The sequence below is a fragment of the Lygodium microphyllum genome, chromosome 1 (assembly GCF_053477565.2).
Source record: "Lygodium microphyllum isolate KBCC chromosome 1, Lygodium_microphyllum_v1.1.10, whole genome shotgun sequence".
Taxonomy (NCBI): Eukaryota; Viridiplantae; Streptophyta; class Polypodiopsida; order Schizaeales; family Lygodiaceae; genus Lygodium; species Lygodium microphyllum.
The window spans coordinates 191062407-191081904 of record NC_141135.1 but is presented as its reverse complement, the minus strand read 5'-3'; the positions used below and the strand labels follow the sequence as shown (position 1 = coordinate 191081904).

Sequence of the window (19498 nt, the reverse complement as noted above, 5' to 3'; positions counted from 1 at the left end):
CTACGCACTATTCGGGCGTGCTGATGATTGTCCATGAGAAATATCAGCCTGTCCTTGTTAAAAATGATGTGCAGGGCCGCTTTCTGGTGATCGAAGTCTTATTTGAAGGAGAGATTTTATGGCTGCTGGGCCTCTATGCTCCGAATGATCCCGCATCCCGACGGGATCTTTGGTCCACTTTGCAGGGTTCCATGTCACTCGGCCGAAGGGGGTTCTTGATGGGAGATTTCAATATGTGTGTTGACTCTTCTCAGTCCACTTCAGGGCATTCGGTAATGGATACGCCGGAAAGCCGAGTGTGGAGTTCCTTTGCTTTGCACGTGCTCAAGCAAGATCTTTGGTCGTGGCTTCACCCTTCTTTTTCAGGGTTTACTTTTCATTCCGCACAATATGCAACTACCTGGTCGCGACTGGACAGAATGTATATCATGCAGGGCGATGATTTTCTTCCCGAGATGCTTGAAATGAAGGTCTTGCGGCAATATGCGTTGTCGGACCATTTCCCCCTCCAGCTTGAGATGCGGGCACACTCTATTGCACCTTTTGTGCAATTCCTGGATAGGCTCCCTTTACGTTTCAACTCCTCTTATTTGAAGCATTCAATTTTCCAGGGCTATATGCAGCAGCTGATTGAGAGGTTCTTATTGGACTTCGCCTCTGAGGGCTGGCCTTCATTTGCACGGCTGCTCTCTAATGTGCAGCGGGTTGCTCGCCAGTATGGGATCCATCATGCCTTGCTTTGCCGCCGACGTCGACATGCAGCAGAAGACTTACTGGCTTTGGCCCGTTCCTTGCTCCTGGATTCCCCTGATGATGATTTTCTGCTGTCTCTGGAGAGGCGGTTGGCCCATCTTATTCAAGTGTTTCAGTTGAAATCTTATCAACAGGCCAAGCTGCACAACTTGATGGACACAATGCAAGATAGCGCCTGCCAGTCTCATAAGTTCTTTCGCGCCTTGCATGCGTCTCCGGCTCGCGAAAATATGACCAGACTCCAGGATTCGGAAGGTCGCATGGTCACGGATCCACAGACCATTGTCAATATGTGCACAAACTATTTTATGGAACTTCTTGGTTCCTCTTCCTCGCCTTCTAGCCAGGTTACGCATGCCCGCTCGGTCTTCTATCATCTGGTCCGCCAGCAGGTTCCAGTTGATATGCAAGCCGCTTTGGAGACGGATATTTGCGAGGAAGAGGTTATGGACGTTTTGTTGCACCTGCCGAACGATAAAAGTCCTGGCTGGGATGGTCTCACTAATGAATTCTTTCAGACCTCGGCCACGCAGTTGGTGAAGCCATTGGTGGCCATGTTTCAGCAGGTATGGGAAACGGGGGTCATGCCCTCCTCATGGAAAGAGGGCCTTATCAAACTAATTCCAAAGGTCCCTTCGCCGTCAAAGTTGCAACACTGGAGACCAATCTCTTTGATGGGCTCCATGTATAAAATCTACTCCAAAGTGCTTGCGAATCGGCTCCACAAGCACCTTCCAGCTATTGTGCATCCTCTCCAATATGGTTTCATTAAGGGCCGCAACATTCTGCATAATATCTTAAATGTGCAAATGGCTATTGACTATGCACGGCACTCCGGTCAGGAAGTGGTATTGATCCAATTGGACTTGGAAAAGGCGTTTGATTATGTGGACTGGTCTTTCATTGCAGACCTCATGTCGGCAGAGAGAGAGAGAGAGAGAGAGAGAGAGAGAGAGAGAGAGGAGGAGAACAGAAGAAAAGAGAAGAAGTGCTGCTCTGTGCGCACTTCTGTTTGCCGCCCCCCATCTGACATGCTGACCCTGAGGTTGTGCTGACCTAGGGCCTGCAACCCAAAGAAGCAACCTGCAGTAGAGAGAGAGATAAACAGAGAGTTCGAGCAGGTGGAAGAGATACAGTGGACAGTAGCTGAATATTGAGGTCTCGCACCATGCTAGAGCTCAGTATGATTTTCATAGATGAGATGGTGGATGCCTTGGGGCCTGATTCAGATGATGAAGAGTGGGAAGAAATGGTTCCTTGTACTGAGATGGCTGCCCCCTGTTCGGATGTCCAGCCCGGCACTGATGTGCAAAACCCCGGTAAATGCAGTAAACATGTCTCTGATATAGTGATGGAATGCAATGAGCATACCCCTGATGACGTTTGGTGATTCTCAAGCCCCTCCACAATATGAGCATGGTGCTAGGGGGCAATGATTCTTTTGAGCAACTGCTCCATAACATGTAGAGGGTTCCCATGCATTATGGTATTCATCATGCTTCTCTTTGCAAGCGGCATCAGCACACTGCTGAAGCAATGCTGGCATTGGTCCGCTCCTTGCTAGTTGATTCCCCAAATGATCCGTTCTTGCTACAACTGGCCACATGGCTGATAAATCTCATTCAGCAATTCCAGTTGAGATCTTCAAGCCCCAGCTATAGAGCTTGACTAAGAATCTACAACATGCTTCATGTTAGTCGCATAAAATTTTTTGAGGCTTGCATGCCTCTCCTACTCCAGAAAATATGATGCACCTCCAACAAGCATATGGCTCGATGGTTATATGAACCCGCAGTCCATTGTGCATATGTGTAGAGAATATTTCCTTGACCTTCTTGGTACTTCCTCTCCTCCTCAGCAGACCACCTAGGCCCATTCGGCTTTCTATGTCTTGGTTAGGGATCAAGTGCCTCTAGATATGCATGATGATTTGGGCAGAGATATCTTAGAGGGAGAGGTCCTGGATGTTTTGTTACATCTACCCAAGGACAAAAGTCCAGAATGGGATTACTTGACTAAATTTTTTAAAGCCTATGCTACCACTCTTGCAAAAACCTTTGGCAACCATGTGCCAACAGATCTAGAAGACTAGAATTATGCATGCCCTGTGGAAGGTGGGGGTCATTAAGCTGATTCCGAAAGTGTTGTCACCCTCGATGCTGAAACACTAGTGGCCAATTTCTTTGATGGGATTGATGTACAAAATTTTCACTAAAGTCATGGCTAATCATCTCCACAAGCACCTCCTTGCCCTTGTGCACCCTCACCAATATGGATTTATCAAGGGCCTGAATATCTTGCACCATGTAGTGAGTGTTTAACTTGCCATTGACTATGCAAGCACTCAAAGCAAGAAATCGTACTGATTCAATTGGATCTCGAAAAGGTTTTTGATTATCTCAATTGATCTTTTCTAGCAGAGTTCATGCATGTTATGGGTTTTCGTCCACGCATGTCCTATTTGATACACATAGTCAACATGAATTCCTCTTCGTAGGTCATGCTGATTGGTGGGGTCACTGAGTTCTTCACTCTTGCCTCATTGGTCAAACAAGGTTGCCCTTTAAGCCCCTTGTTCTTTGCCTTGGTGACCCATCCGGTGCTTTCCATGCTATCTCACTTGGTGACCACGAGATAGGTGGTTGATCTCTCTCTTCCCTTTGGCAAATATTTTCTGGGCCAATTGCTAGCACATGAAATGTTCATGATTCTCAAAGCGGAACTAGAGACATCAATACCCTTGGGTCTTTGTTGCTTGGTTCTTTTTGGAATAGCCTAGTGTGGTTCATGGTAACACAACCATTCGTGGTTCTTTGTGGTAAGTTCTTAATGTTGGCACCCCCTTTTCCTTATCCTTTTCCTTCTTGCTCGCCCACCTCATCAGCTCATGGAAGTTGGTTCTTCAAAAGGCTGAGTGGCACCCTGTAGACTATTGTTTGGCCACCAACTCTTTTGAAATGGAATTGCTAGTAGTGCCCAATATGATTTTGTGGGATGGGAAGCAAGAGGCTTGCCCCAAATTTAATCACATGGCACGACTAGGCTTATCTTCAATTTTTGATGCCACATTGGTGACTCGCCAAGGGTTGATGTCTTTTGGCACCGCCAAGAGGCTTTTTCGCATCCCTCGAGGTTACAACTTATAGCACCACCTTTCGAAAACATTGCAACCTAGAGAGTCCTTCCCTGCTCTCGTTCTTGATTGACCCTAGTAGGATTGGGACCCTGCAAGTCAACTCCAATTGGAAAAGGCTTCGGCTAATCAAGTATACCGTCTTATGATTGAGGACCACCATTGGCTGGCCACTAAGCCAATATTGTGCGGAGCATGCACAACTCTCAGCATTGGTGGAAAATAACTATCATGGAGGGTTGGTTCAATAAGACACCGTACAAAAGTAAAGTCTTCCTTTGGCATGTCATGGTTGGCGGGGTGCCTCTCGCCGCAGTACTTGCAAAATGCCCCATCTCAAATGGTGCTTGTTTTTAGTGCCTCACTAGTATGGGAACTTCTCACCACAATTTTCTTTCCTACCCTTTGGCAAGGAAAATCCGGTCACTATTATTTGCTATTTCGCCACATGGTTGGCATGTCATTACGTCCCTTTGATTGGCCTCTCAGCCCAAATACCCTTCTCTAACACATCACATATGAAGATTATGTTTCCATTCCTTCGTTTCTAGGGTTGTTGGCACAATTGGCAACTCGGAATGCTTTTGTTTTTTATTCCACATACGGGGTGCAAACTCACCTCGCTAGGTTGAAAGGTGTTCTACATTGGCAGCTTGACCTTATTCAACACACTCATCTCCTTTCCAAGGAGGACTTGGTCCCTTGGCATACGGCAATCTCTGCTACTTCTTTGCTGTGACTTTTGTACTCTTTTAGTTATTTGATCTTTTGTAAAGCAAGTTTATGCAGGATGTCCTAGAGCCATCCTGCATCTGTAATCATGCCATCTTGTACTTTTTTCATAATTAATAGAATTACCTATTATGAAAAGAGAGAGAGAGAGAGAGAGAGAGAGAGAGAGAGAGAGAGAGAGGATTTTCTTCCTTGGCACACAACAGTTTCTTCACCCCTCTGCAGCCTATCTAGTTCCTTTGTACTTTTGGTCGTGTTGTTTGTTTGTACCAGTGGTCATGTCGTATTTTTGAGATTATGTTTTGGTAATTAATACATTTTAGGAACTCGTATGAAACTTTGGCAACCTGTTTTATACCTCCCATTTCTGAAAACCCTAGTGACTCACTCATTCAAATCCTCCTCCCCAGCCATGTAGTGTAACCAAAGAAAGCCGCATTGCCTAGCCTATGCAAGAATGGGTCCCTCCACAACCACTCCAATCTTTGAAGAGGTACGCACAGTCACCACTATCTCCATCCACCTAACAAGCAAGTAGTTGGGTCCATGTCTAGAGAATCCTATTAACTCTATCTGGTCCAAGTCCTTGTGCTGAATGCAATCATTCTCTTCAACCATTGCTGTAAATACTTGGTCTCCGCTAGACAAAATGACCGCAAGGAGAATGTCCCCTCTAAAGAAGAGACCTATTCAAGCCTGTGAAGTGTTTATGCCTATCTTCTAGTTAGGACATACACCCTCTATAATGGCCTCAATCATGGCTCTAGAGCCTGTGAGACCCTATAGTCTCTACCTTTGAATCTCTTGTGGTAACTCTTAGAATGTATATCAGTCTCCCACTGACATGTATGAAGGACCTCCCCCATAATAAGTCAAGACTATGTTTCAACTCCAATTTCAAGTATCGTCCTTTGGTCAAGACTATGGTTCAACTCTGATTTCAAGTACTGATTGAATGCTGCCTCCTATTCTCTTCAACTAAAGCCAATGGTAGCTAATGGAGGCCAAATGAAATTAATCTTTATGCTATGCTGATATCTAACCTCCTCCCTAAGACTCTAGTCCAGATCTCTTGGAAGATTCAATGAATGGACTGTCATGGTCCTCCAAATATAGGTATAATAATTTAAAGCCTCAGCTCCTCCCTCAATCAAAATTTGAATTTAATTAAGGGCTAATTAATCGTAAGTGAGCCTCTCATTGGACTAAGTTAAGTGTACTCGGCTTGCCTTACAACTTAAGTGAGTTGTTTACTCGGCAAACTTTCAAATGATCTAACTTTGGAAAATTTGCATATTATCTAGGTTCCTTTGGATATTGCATATTTCTCAAGTTAATTTTACCCTACTCTTATAGCACAAAGCCACCAAGTTAAGTGTACTAGGCTTGCCTTACAACTTAAGTGAGCTGTTTACTTGGCAAACTTTCAAATGATCTAACTTTGGAAAATTTGCATATTATCTAGGTTCCTTTGGATATTGCGTATTTCCCAAGTTAATTTTACCCTACTCTTATAGCACAAAGCCCGTACACTTGTCCAATACATGCCCAATGTTAAATCCTTTACTGAAAGCTCAGTGGTCACCATGCCAAGGGCTAGGGATACTAGAATGAGTTGTTTACTTGGTGAACTTTTAAATAATCGTTAACCTTGGAAAATTTGCACATTTTATAGGTTCCTTTGGATATTGGACATTTCCCAAGTTTATTTTGCTCTATCCTTATATCACATAGCCCATACACCTATCCACTACAGGCCTAGTGTCAAATCCTTTACTGTAAACTGGGTGGTCGCCATGCCAAGAGCTAAGGAGACTAGAATTTGAGTTCATTTTAATTTAAAAACTTGGGTGAAGTTTAATTAGATCATTAGAGTTCATTTCTCATTCTAGTCACATGAAGCTTGTGTGGCTACAAGAGGAGGACAATGGTTAGCTTGACTAGAAGGATGCTTGCTTTGGACTTATTCTTCAAAGTGCTTTCTTACCGAGGCATATCTAGCGGAGTGCATGTGTTCTTGTTCTTTGCTTGTTCACCTCTCCTTTGAGAGGGTCTTGAAAGTGGCCATTACATAGTAGGGTCATGAGCATCCAAGCCCTTCATTGTGAGCGGCTTGTTATTGTTTATTTGGTTATTGGATATCCTACTAGAAGAACAACTAACTCTTTTCTTGCCTATAAAAGGGGGGAGTGTGGCCATAGTCATTCAATTTTGTACTTGCTAATTCGCAATGCGCACTGAGAATTGGTGGTTCAAAACATTGTGCTCTCGATCCTCATAGTGGGTTCTTGCTCCCTGTTTCTTATCTTTATCTGCCTCCACTGCTCATTTTGCTCTTTTAACAACTCTCTATGGTTCATGACTCACATAAATTTCAAGTGGATTTTGTTTTGAGATCTAGAGGGCATCAAAGGGTCATCCATTATGTTAAAAATAGGTCATGAATTGTTTTCTTTCAAGAATTTACCCAAGCAAAAAGTCCAAAAACTAGGAGAACAGAAAAGATGACTTATAAAGCAGAGAGAAATCAATGATACCTCACAAGGTAAGCATCCGGCTCAGTTAAACTTTATGCTGAGTACTGATTAAGTTGGTTGAATTCAGAATTTTAAGAGAAACTGCAAACATGTTCTATAGTATGAACAAATTGCTAAGGTTGCAGATTCTGTTTCTGCCTTGCCACAAAATGAGAGAAAGACAATTTTCTCAGAACTGCAGATCCAACCAACAAACAGTAGCTGCAGATATCAAAAGTAAAAAGGAAAGGATGTAAAATGACACCTGCAAACCTGGCCAGAAAGCTTGTAAGCTGTTGAACAAAGGCCAAACCACCACTGCAGAGTTCATATTCACCTCTAAATACCTGCCATCAATTATTAACTCTTTCACACACTATGCTACTCTGATTTTTACATAAAAGTAAGTCACCCCTAACTGAATAAGCTTGCAAAGATTCATGTACTTTCATTCATTATAGAAACAGAACTTCACTTTGCAAACTCGGAAAAATTTGTTGGGGAAAAACAGCCTCTATGGTATGATCTCAAGTCAAGTGATTGTTATCAGCCTGTTTTGCACTCATAATTCTTCGCATATTACCTTCATACTGTCAGCTCCCCCTCTCCTTCATCCTTTCCCTCTATTCACTTCTCAGTAGCCAGTACTTCCCTTCTTTGCTGCCCCTCAGCCGGCCATTCAGGAGCATCTACTCACCTCTTGTGCACACTCCCTAACTTCATGTTTGATGTAGTGTCATAGTTTCCCTTAAGCTAAACTTACCTTCCACCAAAGAAGTAGATGTTTCTGTCCAAAACCTCTTCTGTCTTGTCAATTTACTTGTACAAGAGGTGTAAAGTGCTGCCCTCCATGTAAGTGATCCTCAACAGATAGTTGCTCTGCCGTCGCGTCGCCTGCTACCCCCGCCTCCCGAGAACTCCCTCACGCTCAAGCCCGCCCTGATCGTCGCTTGCGCTGGTGCCCTCCTTCCCCGCCTGGGCCCTTGCCTTGCCTTGCCCGTTGCCCCGCCAGTCTTCCGCTCTGTCCCGCCTTGCCCGTTGCCCCGCCCCGTCGCCCATTCTATCCATGGTCCTGCCCTGCCCTGCACGTCGCCCCCGCCCTGCACGTCCCCCCGCCCTGCCTGTTGCCCCGCCCCGCCCTACCCGTCGCCCCGCCTTGGCCATCATCCTACCCCCTCAGGTAGCACCGTGATGTGATTGTTAGTCCTCTCAGTAGAGACGTGCAATGGAAACCCCTGGTCAGATGCTGCCACACTCAACGAGTGCCCCCCAGTCAAACACCTTGTGCGTAGTCCTCTCTGAGGAACAGCTCTTAGCCGTCCGAGCTAAGGAGTTGGAGCTAATGGAAACAACGATTTATGGTCAGGTAGTAGGACATTCCCCAGCCAGGGCCCAGCTTCGGGATTGGCTACACTCCACGCTGCGCATCGGGATAATGCAGATCGAGGAGGCGGTCCTATTGGGCCAAGGGATCTTCATGGTTCGGCTCAGCTTGACGAACCCAGTTCGCGAGTTACTTGCCAGTTCACCATATGCGTCCACAAAGGGGGTCAAACAAATGGTCCCTTGGTACAGGGGCTTTATTGTGGAGGCATTTGCAATCCACAATAGGTTTCTTCAGCACCCGGTCACTCTTCTTTTCCTCGGCCTGGCGATTGAGTATCGCTAGTTGGTAGAAGACTTTGGAAGGCTTTTCGGCACTATCCTTCCCGTGTCCTTCGTGGATGCAATGACAGCTGCAGGAGTCCCAAAGGTACGGGTGGCAGTGAAAGAGGTCAAGAATATCCCACAGTTCCTAGAGATTGAGGCGAGGGGGCACTCCTTTAGGCAACAGGTCATTGTGACGGGGCAGCCACGGCAGTGCCTGCGCTGTCATGACTTTGGGCATTAGGCAGTAGGTTGCACGTGTTTCGGAGCCAAGGTGGCTCCGCTGATAAGCCCACAGGTGGATGCTGATGGCTTTACACGGATCCAGAGATGATAGAGAGGGAGACGACAAGGGGGGACGCAGCCTGCGTCTTAGACCCAACCCCGGCAGCAAGGAGCAGGTGGGCATGCGATGCCCCCTCGGCAGAGCACTCCACAGCCCCCTCCTGCCCCCCCCCCCCCACCCGGCAGGACCATAGCCCCCACTTCCACCACCCGTGCCACAGACTACCTCTCTTAAGTCCCCACAGCCCCCACAGCCCCCACACCCACCTCCCTCCACATCCCAGGCCCCCCCCCCCCCCCCCCAACCACTGACCCTGGCCCACAGCCCCCCACTTCCAGGACCACCAGCCCCCCCAACACCCGCCATGTACTTCCGTCCACCCCACCATCCCTCGATCATCCTCCCTCCCACCACCTCCCATATTGAGCACCTCCCCTGATCCGCACCTGGTTCAGGCGATCCCCCCCAAACCCACCCCCCGCCTCCCACATGAGGTGATGAGCCACACCCTACATTCTCTTCGCACCAACAATCCTCCCCCTCCCATACAACCACCAGCTCATCCAACCTTGCCGCCTGTCACACCTTCCCGAGACAGGCACATCTGTTGCCAGGAGTTCTTCCGCAGTGGCCCATGGTCCTACTTGAGAGTTGCGGAGCGCAGAGAGTTCCCACTACCTCTAGAGGTGGGGATCTTCGTGGTTCGTAAGTCAAGGAGGGGCAAGGTCCATCTAGTAGCACCACCGGATGGACCAAACTATGCCTTTTTTCTTCAGTCCTCTCACTCAAGGAAGTGGACGACGACCCAAATAGAGAAAGAGTTGAAAAGTCAGGTGGCGGACCACACCTCCCAATGGATGGGAGAAGAAGGACTAGCATTGTTTGCACAGTAGTGGCCTGGTTGCATGATAGACATTAACTGGTGGGCTGGTGCCGAGATCCCTTACCTGAGCGTTATCTTTCGAGCCCCTCCACAGTGGAGAGCTTCGAGGGATGTGATTAAGTGGCCCCTGGCACAGGCGGCCCGTTTCTACCATTGCACAGAGCCTCAACTCTCAGCATGGTTGATAGATGCATTGATAGTACCACTTAGAACTTCTATCACCCTGTTGGTCTGGCCGAGGCCCACCATGGGGGAATGGAGCTCGCCATCAAGACTGACGGCAAAGCGTACCTGCATGCCTCATAACTCCTCCTCCTCATCAGCAGCCTCCACACCGAACAGATGCCTGTTTGGGCAGTCACAGGTTTCCCCATGAGCTTACATCTTGCATCCTGGAATGTGAATAGCCTCCACTACAATGGGGCATGTGGTTCTAGGAACACTAGATCCCCTAGCATCTGCCCTAGACTCACGATCTTGTCGGATCCCTGACTCGATCTACAGGAGGGAGGAGGTGACGAGACAGATAGAGCATATTTGGACCAGAGAGTGGGGCAGAGGGACCAGATCGCAGAGGAGGTTGCAGAGGCCCCAGCTGAGTCGAGCAGAATCTGCCAAGAGGTAGCCATACAAGCCAAGCAACAGAGCTGGGAGGAGCAGAGAGCACTCCGGCAGGACCTTGCAGCCACGCAGAGATTATTACAGGTGGCACCAGGGGCTCCCACTCTCCACGCACAGGAGGTGCCTGCGCAAGCAGCCATTGCTGGCCTAGAGGACAGGCGCTCTGAGTTCCGCACCTCAGCAACTTTCTGGGTGCGGAAGGGGGACAGGATGTGCAGGGAGTTTTTTCAGGTGCACCAACCTCGCACCTTTGGAGAGCAGATACGTAGCCTCCAAGATCAATATGGGAGAACCCATTCTAGCCCAGACGAGGTGATGGAGATTGCCACCGACTACTATAGTCACCTCTTCCAGCAGGAGACAGCCTCAGCTAGAGGACAACGATGTAGACAGCATGTCTAGGATAATATCCTGTCCCTCGTCACAGAGGAGATGGGACGCTCCCTCCTAGCCCTCTTCACAGAGAAGGAATTAGAGGAGGCTTTCCATACACAGGACGGGCAGAAATGCCTGGGAGAGAATGGCCTCTCTAAGGCTTTCTTCACTACCTTCTGGGAAGTGGTGAAGGACCCCCTACTGTTGGCCTTTCAGGAGATTTTCACTTCAGGACAAATGCCAGAGACTCTATCGGCAAGCCTTATCAGTCTTCTCCCCAAAGGGGGAGACCGGTTGGAGCTTTCCTAGTGGAGACCGATCACCTTATTGTCAGTGGCCTATAAGGCGCTGGCAAAGATGATTGGTAGGCGACTACGCCCCTTGCTTCCAGACATCATCCATGACACACAGACAGGCTTTGTCCAAGATAGGAGCATCTTGGACAATGTATTCACCTTCTTTGAGGCGAGAGAGTAGGCCTAGTACAGTGGGCAGAGACTGGCCATACTACTCTTGGATTTTGAGAAAGCCTATGATAGGGTGGACTGGGATTTCCTAGAGGGCACCATGGTGAGGTTGGGTTTCCCCCACGCTTGGATTTTCGGGGTCTCCGCACTTTACAGATCGGCCACCAGCAGGGTTCTCATAGGAGGGAGGCGAGGGGAGGAGTTTCGGCTGGAGAGATCGGTCCAACAGGGCTGCCCCCTGGCCCCGTACCCTGTTCCTTCTCTTTGCAGAGTATGGGAGTTGGGGATCTCTATTCTTCACTGCATAATATGTTTGCTGCATTAAGCATTGTATTCTATTCAATATTCATTCTTCATTATTCATAGTGTTTATTGTCTCTAAGTTACCCTAACCCTAACAATGTTCTTTATTGATAGTAGGATTTGTCGTACAATTTTTTTTGTGTTTTTTGTGGTAGAGCATTTCTTTCCATGATATTAGAGCTAGGTACTCCACTAAAGAACCTTAGGCCCTTGATTAGAAAGCTCGCCTCAAAAGCAGGAAATTCAAAAGGAAAGATAACATCGAACAGTTTCACACCTACTCAGTCTCCAAGGAACCTATGCTGAGAACTAGGCAGGAGTTGCATCCACTGACAGCTTTATAAGGTTCTGACACAATCGTTGACTATGCTAGAGACACTCATCATTATTCTATCACAGATGAGGAGCTGCAATTGATGTTGGCTCACAAAGCAAGGAAGCCCAAAGAGCTATGTCAACAAGCCTTTGAACAAAAGCTATGTGAAGAAGATACACTTGATTCTTTCTCATCAGATGCTGTGTACAAATCTGATGATGTTGCAAGGCTCTCAAGACCTCTATTAGGTATAGGTCTCCTTGGATAGAGAGATCCAAAGTACGTTCCTTACTTTCAGCCTCAGAGACAATGAACAGAAAGAGAATCTGAATGGATAACTGAATACTGAATATATAATGCTCATGTAGTAAACAAACTATGCAGGAATGAAAATTGTACCCTAAACTCAGGTGTCTCGAGGACCGATGCAAAGGTGCTAAGAGAGCAAGTCGTACTCCTAACGGATCCCAAGACGCAACAAAGGTAGCCTCCAAAAGTTGAACACCAGCAAACGCAACCAAAGAGGCAGAACTAGTATGGACACGCAGTAGGAGAGAGAATACGCAGCAAACAGAAAGCCAAATCCACACTACCACCAATCATCCATCACAATTAGTATCGTTCTCAACTCTAGAGTACATGTCTCATTGGTTTCCTTGATGAGGCTCAACTCGTCTATGTGGAGACATCAAAGGCTTCAAGCTTGGTCCACATTCACGAGTTAGCTCCCAATGAGGCAATTACAAAGGCCCACGCTACACAACCAAGCATCTCTCCTATTTGGATCATGGATAGGGCAACCACCCATCACATGACCCTTATTTAGGACATTTTTGTTTCCCAAGCCCCTACAACCACAAATGTCAATTGTGGGAACAACTTCTTGATCAAGATCCATGGTCTAGGCCGCATCAAGTTTGATATTGATGAGGGTTGGGACCTTGCTTTGTTGGACAACATAAACTATGTCCCTCAGCTTGGGGTGAACTTATTGAGATGAAGGCCAGAACCTCACTTCAATGGACAAGGTATACTATGTCCTTCAGCTTGGGGTGAACTTATTATCCGTTTAGTAGCTTTGCCGATTGGAGCGAGCAATCTTCTTTACAACGACCACAATCGAGGTCATAGACTCTTAGGCTGGTTTTGTGATTGCTTGCAATGAGGCATAGCCTAGTAGCCTAGTAGCCTCTACAAGATGACTTACAACTGATCGCCATGAACTCTGAGTTTCACCATTCCATGCTTCAGCCACCACATGGGAGCCTGCGAACAATGAGCACCTTTGGCACTATCGGTTAGGACACCTTGGATATGATTTGCCCTATCAAGTGTCACATCGTAAGATGGTTGAGGGCCTTCCACATCTAAAACTAACTTAAGATGTCTATCCAACATATCAACTCGAGAAGCATACTGCACCTTAGCAAACCACACATAGAGCTAAGGTGCCTCTTAGAGTAATCCATGTTAATCTTTATGGGTCAATATCCATTGTTGTGGACAATTTCTCTAGATACATGTGGGTATATTTTCTAAAGCATAAATCTGACGCATTCACCTACTTTTCTTCATGGATATTACTTGTACATACTTAGACTAGTCGTTGAGTAGGACGTATGAGAAGTGATTTCGATAGTAACTTTATAATTTGATACTCGAAAAAACAAGGTGATTGTTCAAAGAGAGGTGGTTTTTTATGAGAGGGATATCGTATATAGCACAACACCAGCCTCTAAGCCGATCCCTACTCCTTCCTCATCAGAGAGCCTAGTCTCCTACCTGCTCTTGATCCACTTGCAAAGTCTTCGGCACCTAGGCCTCCTCCATGAGACCCGTTACCCTACTAATACCAACACACCATACAAGATTCAGGAATCCTTCCAGCGGATTCCACTCTGGAGGGCCCTAGAAGATTTGCTAGCTTGTTCCTAGTGTCTCATTTATGTCTATCTTTACAGCACATTACATAGTGCATTATGAACCAGAGAGTTGGCAAGAGACTCTAAAGTATCGTCAATGGCAAGAGACCATGGAAAAGAACCTTGGGAGCATTAACTAAAATGAGACTTGGACCTTGATGGATCATCCAAGCCACAACAAAGTTATTCAGACCAACTAGATCTTTAGGACTAAATTAAAACTTAATGGAACTTTGAATAAGTACAAGGCTCGCCTTGTAGTGCAAGGTTTTCGCCAAAAACATGGGATCAATTATAAGAAAATCTTTGCATCCATTGCACAATCGTCATCATTCTGTTTATTGGTTGCGCTCGTCACTCATCACGGTTGACCAATCTATCAGATGGATGTCAAAAGTGCCTTTTTGAATGGTTATTTGAAGGAGAAATCTATGAATAGTAGCCTCCCGGATTTCCTTCTACTGAGTAAAGATAAAGTCTTTCATTTGCGAAAAGCTTTTTATGGGCTAAAGCAAGCACCGCATTCTTGATTCCATAGGATGAATGAGTTAATTAAAACTCATGGAATTCATTCTACCCCTTATGACCTGAACTTGTATATAAAAACCACTTCACAAGGGATCAACTACATTCTCTTGTATATAGATGATTTACTTATTAGCCATAGGATGAATGAGTTAATTGAAACTCATGGATTTAATTCTATCCCTTATGACCCGAACTTGTATATAAAAACCACTTCACAAGGGATCAACTACATTCTCTTGTATATGGATGATTTACTTATTACAGGCTCAATTTTTGTTATCATCGTAGATTATAAGGCCTAGCTTTGTTTTACTTTCAAGATGATTAACGGTGGTCACTTATCCTATTTCTTGGGAATAGAGGTAATTTGACCTGGGAACAGTATTTTTGTGTCACTGCAAAAGTATGATCTTCAGTTAGTGGAACAATATTCTACTAATCAAACTTATCTTGTGGCCATGCCACTTGACCAAGCTATCCACTTACCTAAGGATTCCCTAGGTCGACCCTTCAATGAGGACCTATAGATGTGCTATAGGAAAACTCTTCTAGTTGATTAATACTAGGCTTGATCTTGCATACTATGTTTCTTTACTTAGTGAGTATTTCAATGCACCTAAAAGGTCACATTGAATTGTTTGTATGTATGTATTGAGATATGTTCAATGTACTTTTCCCTATGGTCTGACTTATAGTCATGGTTTGCTTTTACCGAGGAAGGGGGGAAGAGGGGGGGGGGGGGGGGGTTTGTCAAAAGATGACGTACCAGCGAGACAGTAGGGTTTGCGGGAAGGAACACGGAGTGAACTCAGCAAACATGGAGAAGAGAAGAGAAGAGAGAAGAAACTCTGATGAATGGAATGATGAAGTTCTGAATCGTGGAGTGAATGTGATACAAGGGAACAAGGGTGCCATAGCACAAGGAAGATGATGAAGACAACCACGAACCACGAACCGCAATGTTCTCCTGAAGGGGTGTGAGGGTAGTGGAGAGGCTGGAGAGAAGAGGTGACAAACTGAATGAATCAGCCGTAAGGAATGAATGAGAGAGTGGCCTATAAATAGGCACAATCAGTCTAGGATGGTGCCGCTTTTTGGGGCTGCAAACCCTAAACACAAAACGCAAACTGCGAGTGAAGGGTGAAGGGTTTCTCAACGGGGATGGTGGTGGCGGGGGAGGGGTGGTGGTGGGGAGATACACTGATTGGGACTAGGCTGGAGATCCCAACACCCAATGATCTCATGGTGACTACATGTTCTCCTTGGGCAAGGCTCCCATTCCTTGATCAAGCCATAAGATAGAGACAATGGCTTCTTCCACAGCTGAGGTAGAGGATCGAGCCCTCTTTCATGGTACCACCGAGGCTATCTACTTGAGGGGACTATTGGTTCTTCTTTATTTCTTGTGCAACTCTCCCACCATCATCTATTACAACAATCAAAGTGCCATAGCACTTGCTAGTAATCCAATCATCACACCACGGATGCAGCATGTTGAAGTCCACTTCCGCTTCACCAAAGAATAGGTTGAGTTAGGCACCATATGCCTAGAGTTTGTGCCTTCATCTAACAATTTTGCAAACATTTTAACTAAGGTGATCAACCGACCAGTTCTGCAGTTCTTGCTACCCAAGATCAGTGTGGGTGCACCATCCCTTACTGTTTCGGACTTGATGGGGAGAAAACAAACTTCTAGGTATGACTGGAACTGAGACACCAGCCTCCTATCCAGAATGAGTTTAAAGTCCATTATTGTCAACAATGCAATATAACCCTTAACAGTTGAGCTGCAAAGCTCCAGATGTTCTCAGATTCGTACAAGTTTCACAGTTCACAACCTCAATAGCTAACTACAGGATGTCTAATGTCTGAACTATCAGCCCAAATTACACATCTCTGGTTGATAGAAAACCATCGCGCAAGTCCAACAGATCAAATTTCTTCTAACTGCTGCAAGAACTTGGAATCAGGAAAAAACTTATCCTACCCATCCTGAACAGTCGAAGGCATGCTATGCGGAACCCTGAGCTCAGAACACAAGTATCTCAGACAATATATATGAGAAACAGAAAGATCATTTGAAATCAACATTGAATGCTAAAACACATAATGATGAGTGGTAAAATCATCTGAAGTACTGCAGAAAGCATTCTTTCTAATCCTTACCATTAAGAAGATGGATGAGAATGTCCAGTAAGGATTTTGTCTCCCCATACAGTCATGCAGTTCTTGCACAAAGATTAAAAAATTGAAGGTAAGGAAAACCTACCAGGGGTCATTGTGAAGGTATTGCATGACAGACTTATATGCTTCATTGAAGATGTAAAGATACTCCTCATCTCCCAAGAGCAGATAAGCCTAGAAAGTCACAAATAACAAGAAAATGTAACAGAACATTTATGGTGAAGAGGTAGATCTAAATCTACATTCTGTTTCGAAGTTTTGAGGGCACATTCGCAATTTCAATCTTGCAAGTGCAGAGTTACATCATTCACATCTGCAAGGCTCAGTCCACAACTTACAATCTCAAAACATCAACAAAACCTAGCTGATTACTTTAAAGCTACCTTGGCATCTATCTGGATACATAAATCTGTGTTGGTCACATCTATCTGGATATCTAAATCCGTGTTGGTCACATTACTTTTTCAACAGCATTTACTTTTCGACGTTCATGACCACTGGTCAGTCAATTCATTGCAGAAATCATGATTGATTTTGAAGTGACTCATTTGAAATTAACAAATATTGTCTTTCCAAGGACATACAAATACAGAGTTGTTCTAAGAACGTAGTCAGGACATACAGTGAAGAAAAAGAGATAAGATAGTAACTCACCTTTAAAAGATACTCATAAAAGGAGTCAATGCTTGTACCAATGCCAGCATCCTGTCAAAGAATTACAAAGGTAAATCTGAGATATCTTTAAGAGTAGGAAATGCATGCATTGAACAAAAGACAAGCTCTGCATAAGATGTCATTTTTGCAACCTTATGAGTCCATTCTCCAGAAAAAACATTGATGTGTGCCCCTACTAAACCCAGTTGTGAGCGTTGTGCCCAAAGACCTCTAATAGCATTTCTGGCAGCTATCTCAAACACTGACATAGCACCAACCATAAGCATATCAGACTGATACATGTGCAAAACAACAGTACTGCCAGAAAATCATACCACTCCAATAAAAGCAAGCAATCAGGCTATCGATGTGTAACATCTTTAGTCTTTAAGCATGTGTTTCAACACCTGGAAAACAGTCACTGAGACCCATTTACAAAAAGAATCAGCTTGGATGATCTGGGGAAGGACCAGTCTACCTGGATCTTTAGTTAAACGGCTCAATACTCCAAATTCTAGGATGAGGGTTCCCCCACCTGCTGTTGACGTCACCTGTAAGAAACAAAATTTGGATAAACCATAAGTCAATCTGCTGCAGTTGTAACCAGTTGAACAAACCTCTTGTAGTTTTTGACAGCACAAACCAGTCTTTTACACGCAACCATGCAGCAGCCTGAAGTGTGTATCAAAGATGAAACATATCACCTAAAGTGTGAGATAGGGCTGCACCTTTGCATCTCTCGTTGGCAGATGCTATGAGCAGTTATCTGACAAGCAGCAGGTTGAGATCAACAGCATTATGCATCTTGGCATAAGGTGCATTGGTCAACAGTCAACTCTTGTCAAAGTAATGTCTTGGAGAGAATATAACGAGACGCCCAGATTGCCATGCAGGAATATAAATGTCACAAAGAAGTTTCTTCAACAGAATATAAGAACGGGTTGGTTTTTTAAAGAAGAGTAGTCCTGGACCAGGTATTTCTTGCCACTAATGGGCATATGCCATCTTGTAGTATGCATCAAGAATGCCCTGAAAACAAGCATTTGCAAAGCAGAAGGAAATTATCTATAAAAGCTGCACTCAGCGGATAAGGGAAGGGAAATGCTGGGAAGAAAGCAATGGTGGGGAAGTAGGTAAGAGATGATGAAATAAGCTATGAGTGAGAGGTAAAAGAAAAAGGAGATGGTAGAATTTGGGAGGGGCTCTAGCAGTAAGGATGAGACTGATGACATTGAGTCTATAGATGAGGAGATGGATATGGATGAGGATCTGAATTCTGATGAAGCTTGACTCTTGAGGCTTGTATAGGCTCAAGAGTTAGGGTTTTAAGTTCCAAGTCTCATTATCATTTGAAAATGTTTATTACTCGTTACCAGTCTGAGAAATGAACTTCATAATTTAATTAAAATGAACACTAATTTTAGTACCCCTAGCTCTTATGTGGTACAAGGATTCGGCAAACAAGGTGCAATGTAAAACTTCCATTAAAAAGAAAGTTTGCAACTTAGAATTAATGATCATTTGACAGTTTTGCCCAATAAGAAGCTCAATTAAGTTGTGAAGTAGGCTTGGTGCTTAAGTTTTGTCCAGCAAGCAAGTCACTTATGATTAATCACCCCAACATTAATTAGCCCTTGATCAAAATTGAATTTTAATTAAGGAGCAATAGTGATTCATTGAAAAAGTTGATTGGCTATTGAGAGAGTCTTTCTCTCTTACTTGAGCAGTCCCGAAATTTGAAGAGAGTCATTCTTCACTTCTACGCTACAAAAATTGCAGGTTTTCAGCCATGAAATATGAGCCAACGTGTATGTCTCAAGCTAAAAATGCATTATCCACTTCATGCTGATCAGCCGTTTTAAATAGTCCCAAAACACGCTTAATTAATTAAATTATCAAACTTTCATTAAAAGAAATGAGTTCCTAGAGTGTCCATGTCCCATAAGCCAAACATTAGTTTGGGAGAATCCAGCCATCTATAAATATACGAGCTGCCCACCACTCAGCCCTAACTCGTTTTCAGCTTGCAGGTCCTTTGTCTCTACTGTCCACACCCCATTCGTGGAGGCTGCCATCACCAAGACTGCTGCCTTTACTGCTGATCTGCCTTCTACAGCCTGTGTTTGGACCTGCACAATTGTCACCAGCCTACCATGTGACAACCAGATCTGTGTTTTG

The 19498-nt window shown here is 45.0% G+C and overlaps 1 protein-coding gene across 6 annotated transcripts in view; it reads right to left on the bottom strand.

Moving 5' to 3' along the window:
* The window catches only part of LOC148042102 (Glycosyl hydrolase family 47 protein), a 170689-nt gene that overhangs the window by 60441 nt on the left and 90750 nt on the right, over positions 1-19498 (bottom strand). For all 6 annotated transcript variants that reach the window (XR_015691954.1, XR_015691953.1, XR_015691955.1 and 3 more), the window contains 5 exons: positions 17799-17871; positions 17473-17582; positions 17321-17371; positions 16752-16840; positions 7400-7481 (listed from right to left, as the gene is read on the bottom strand). Coding sequence is in view for 3 of the 6 variants with exons in the window: in XM_087685546.1 (XP_087541672.1) it covers positions 7400-7481; positions 16752-16840; positions 17321-17371; positions 17473-17582; positions 17799-17871 (405 nt within the window). In the remaining 3 variants the exon portion in view is untranslated. The remainder of the gene's footprint in view (positions 1-7399; positions 7482-16751; positions 16841-17320; positions 17372-17472; positions 17583-17798; positions 17872-19498) is intronic.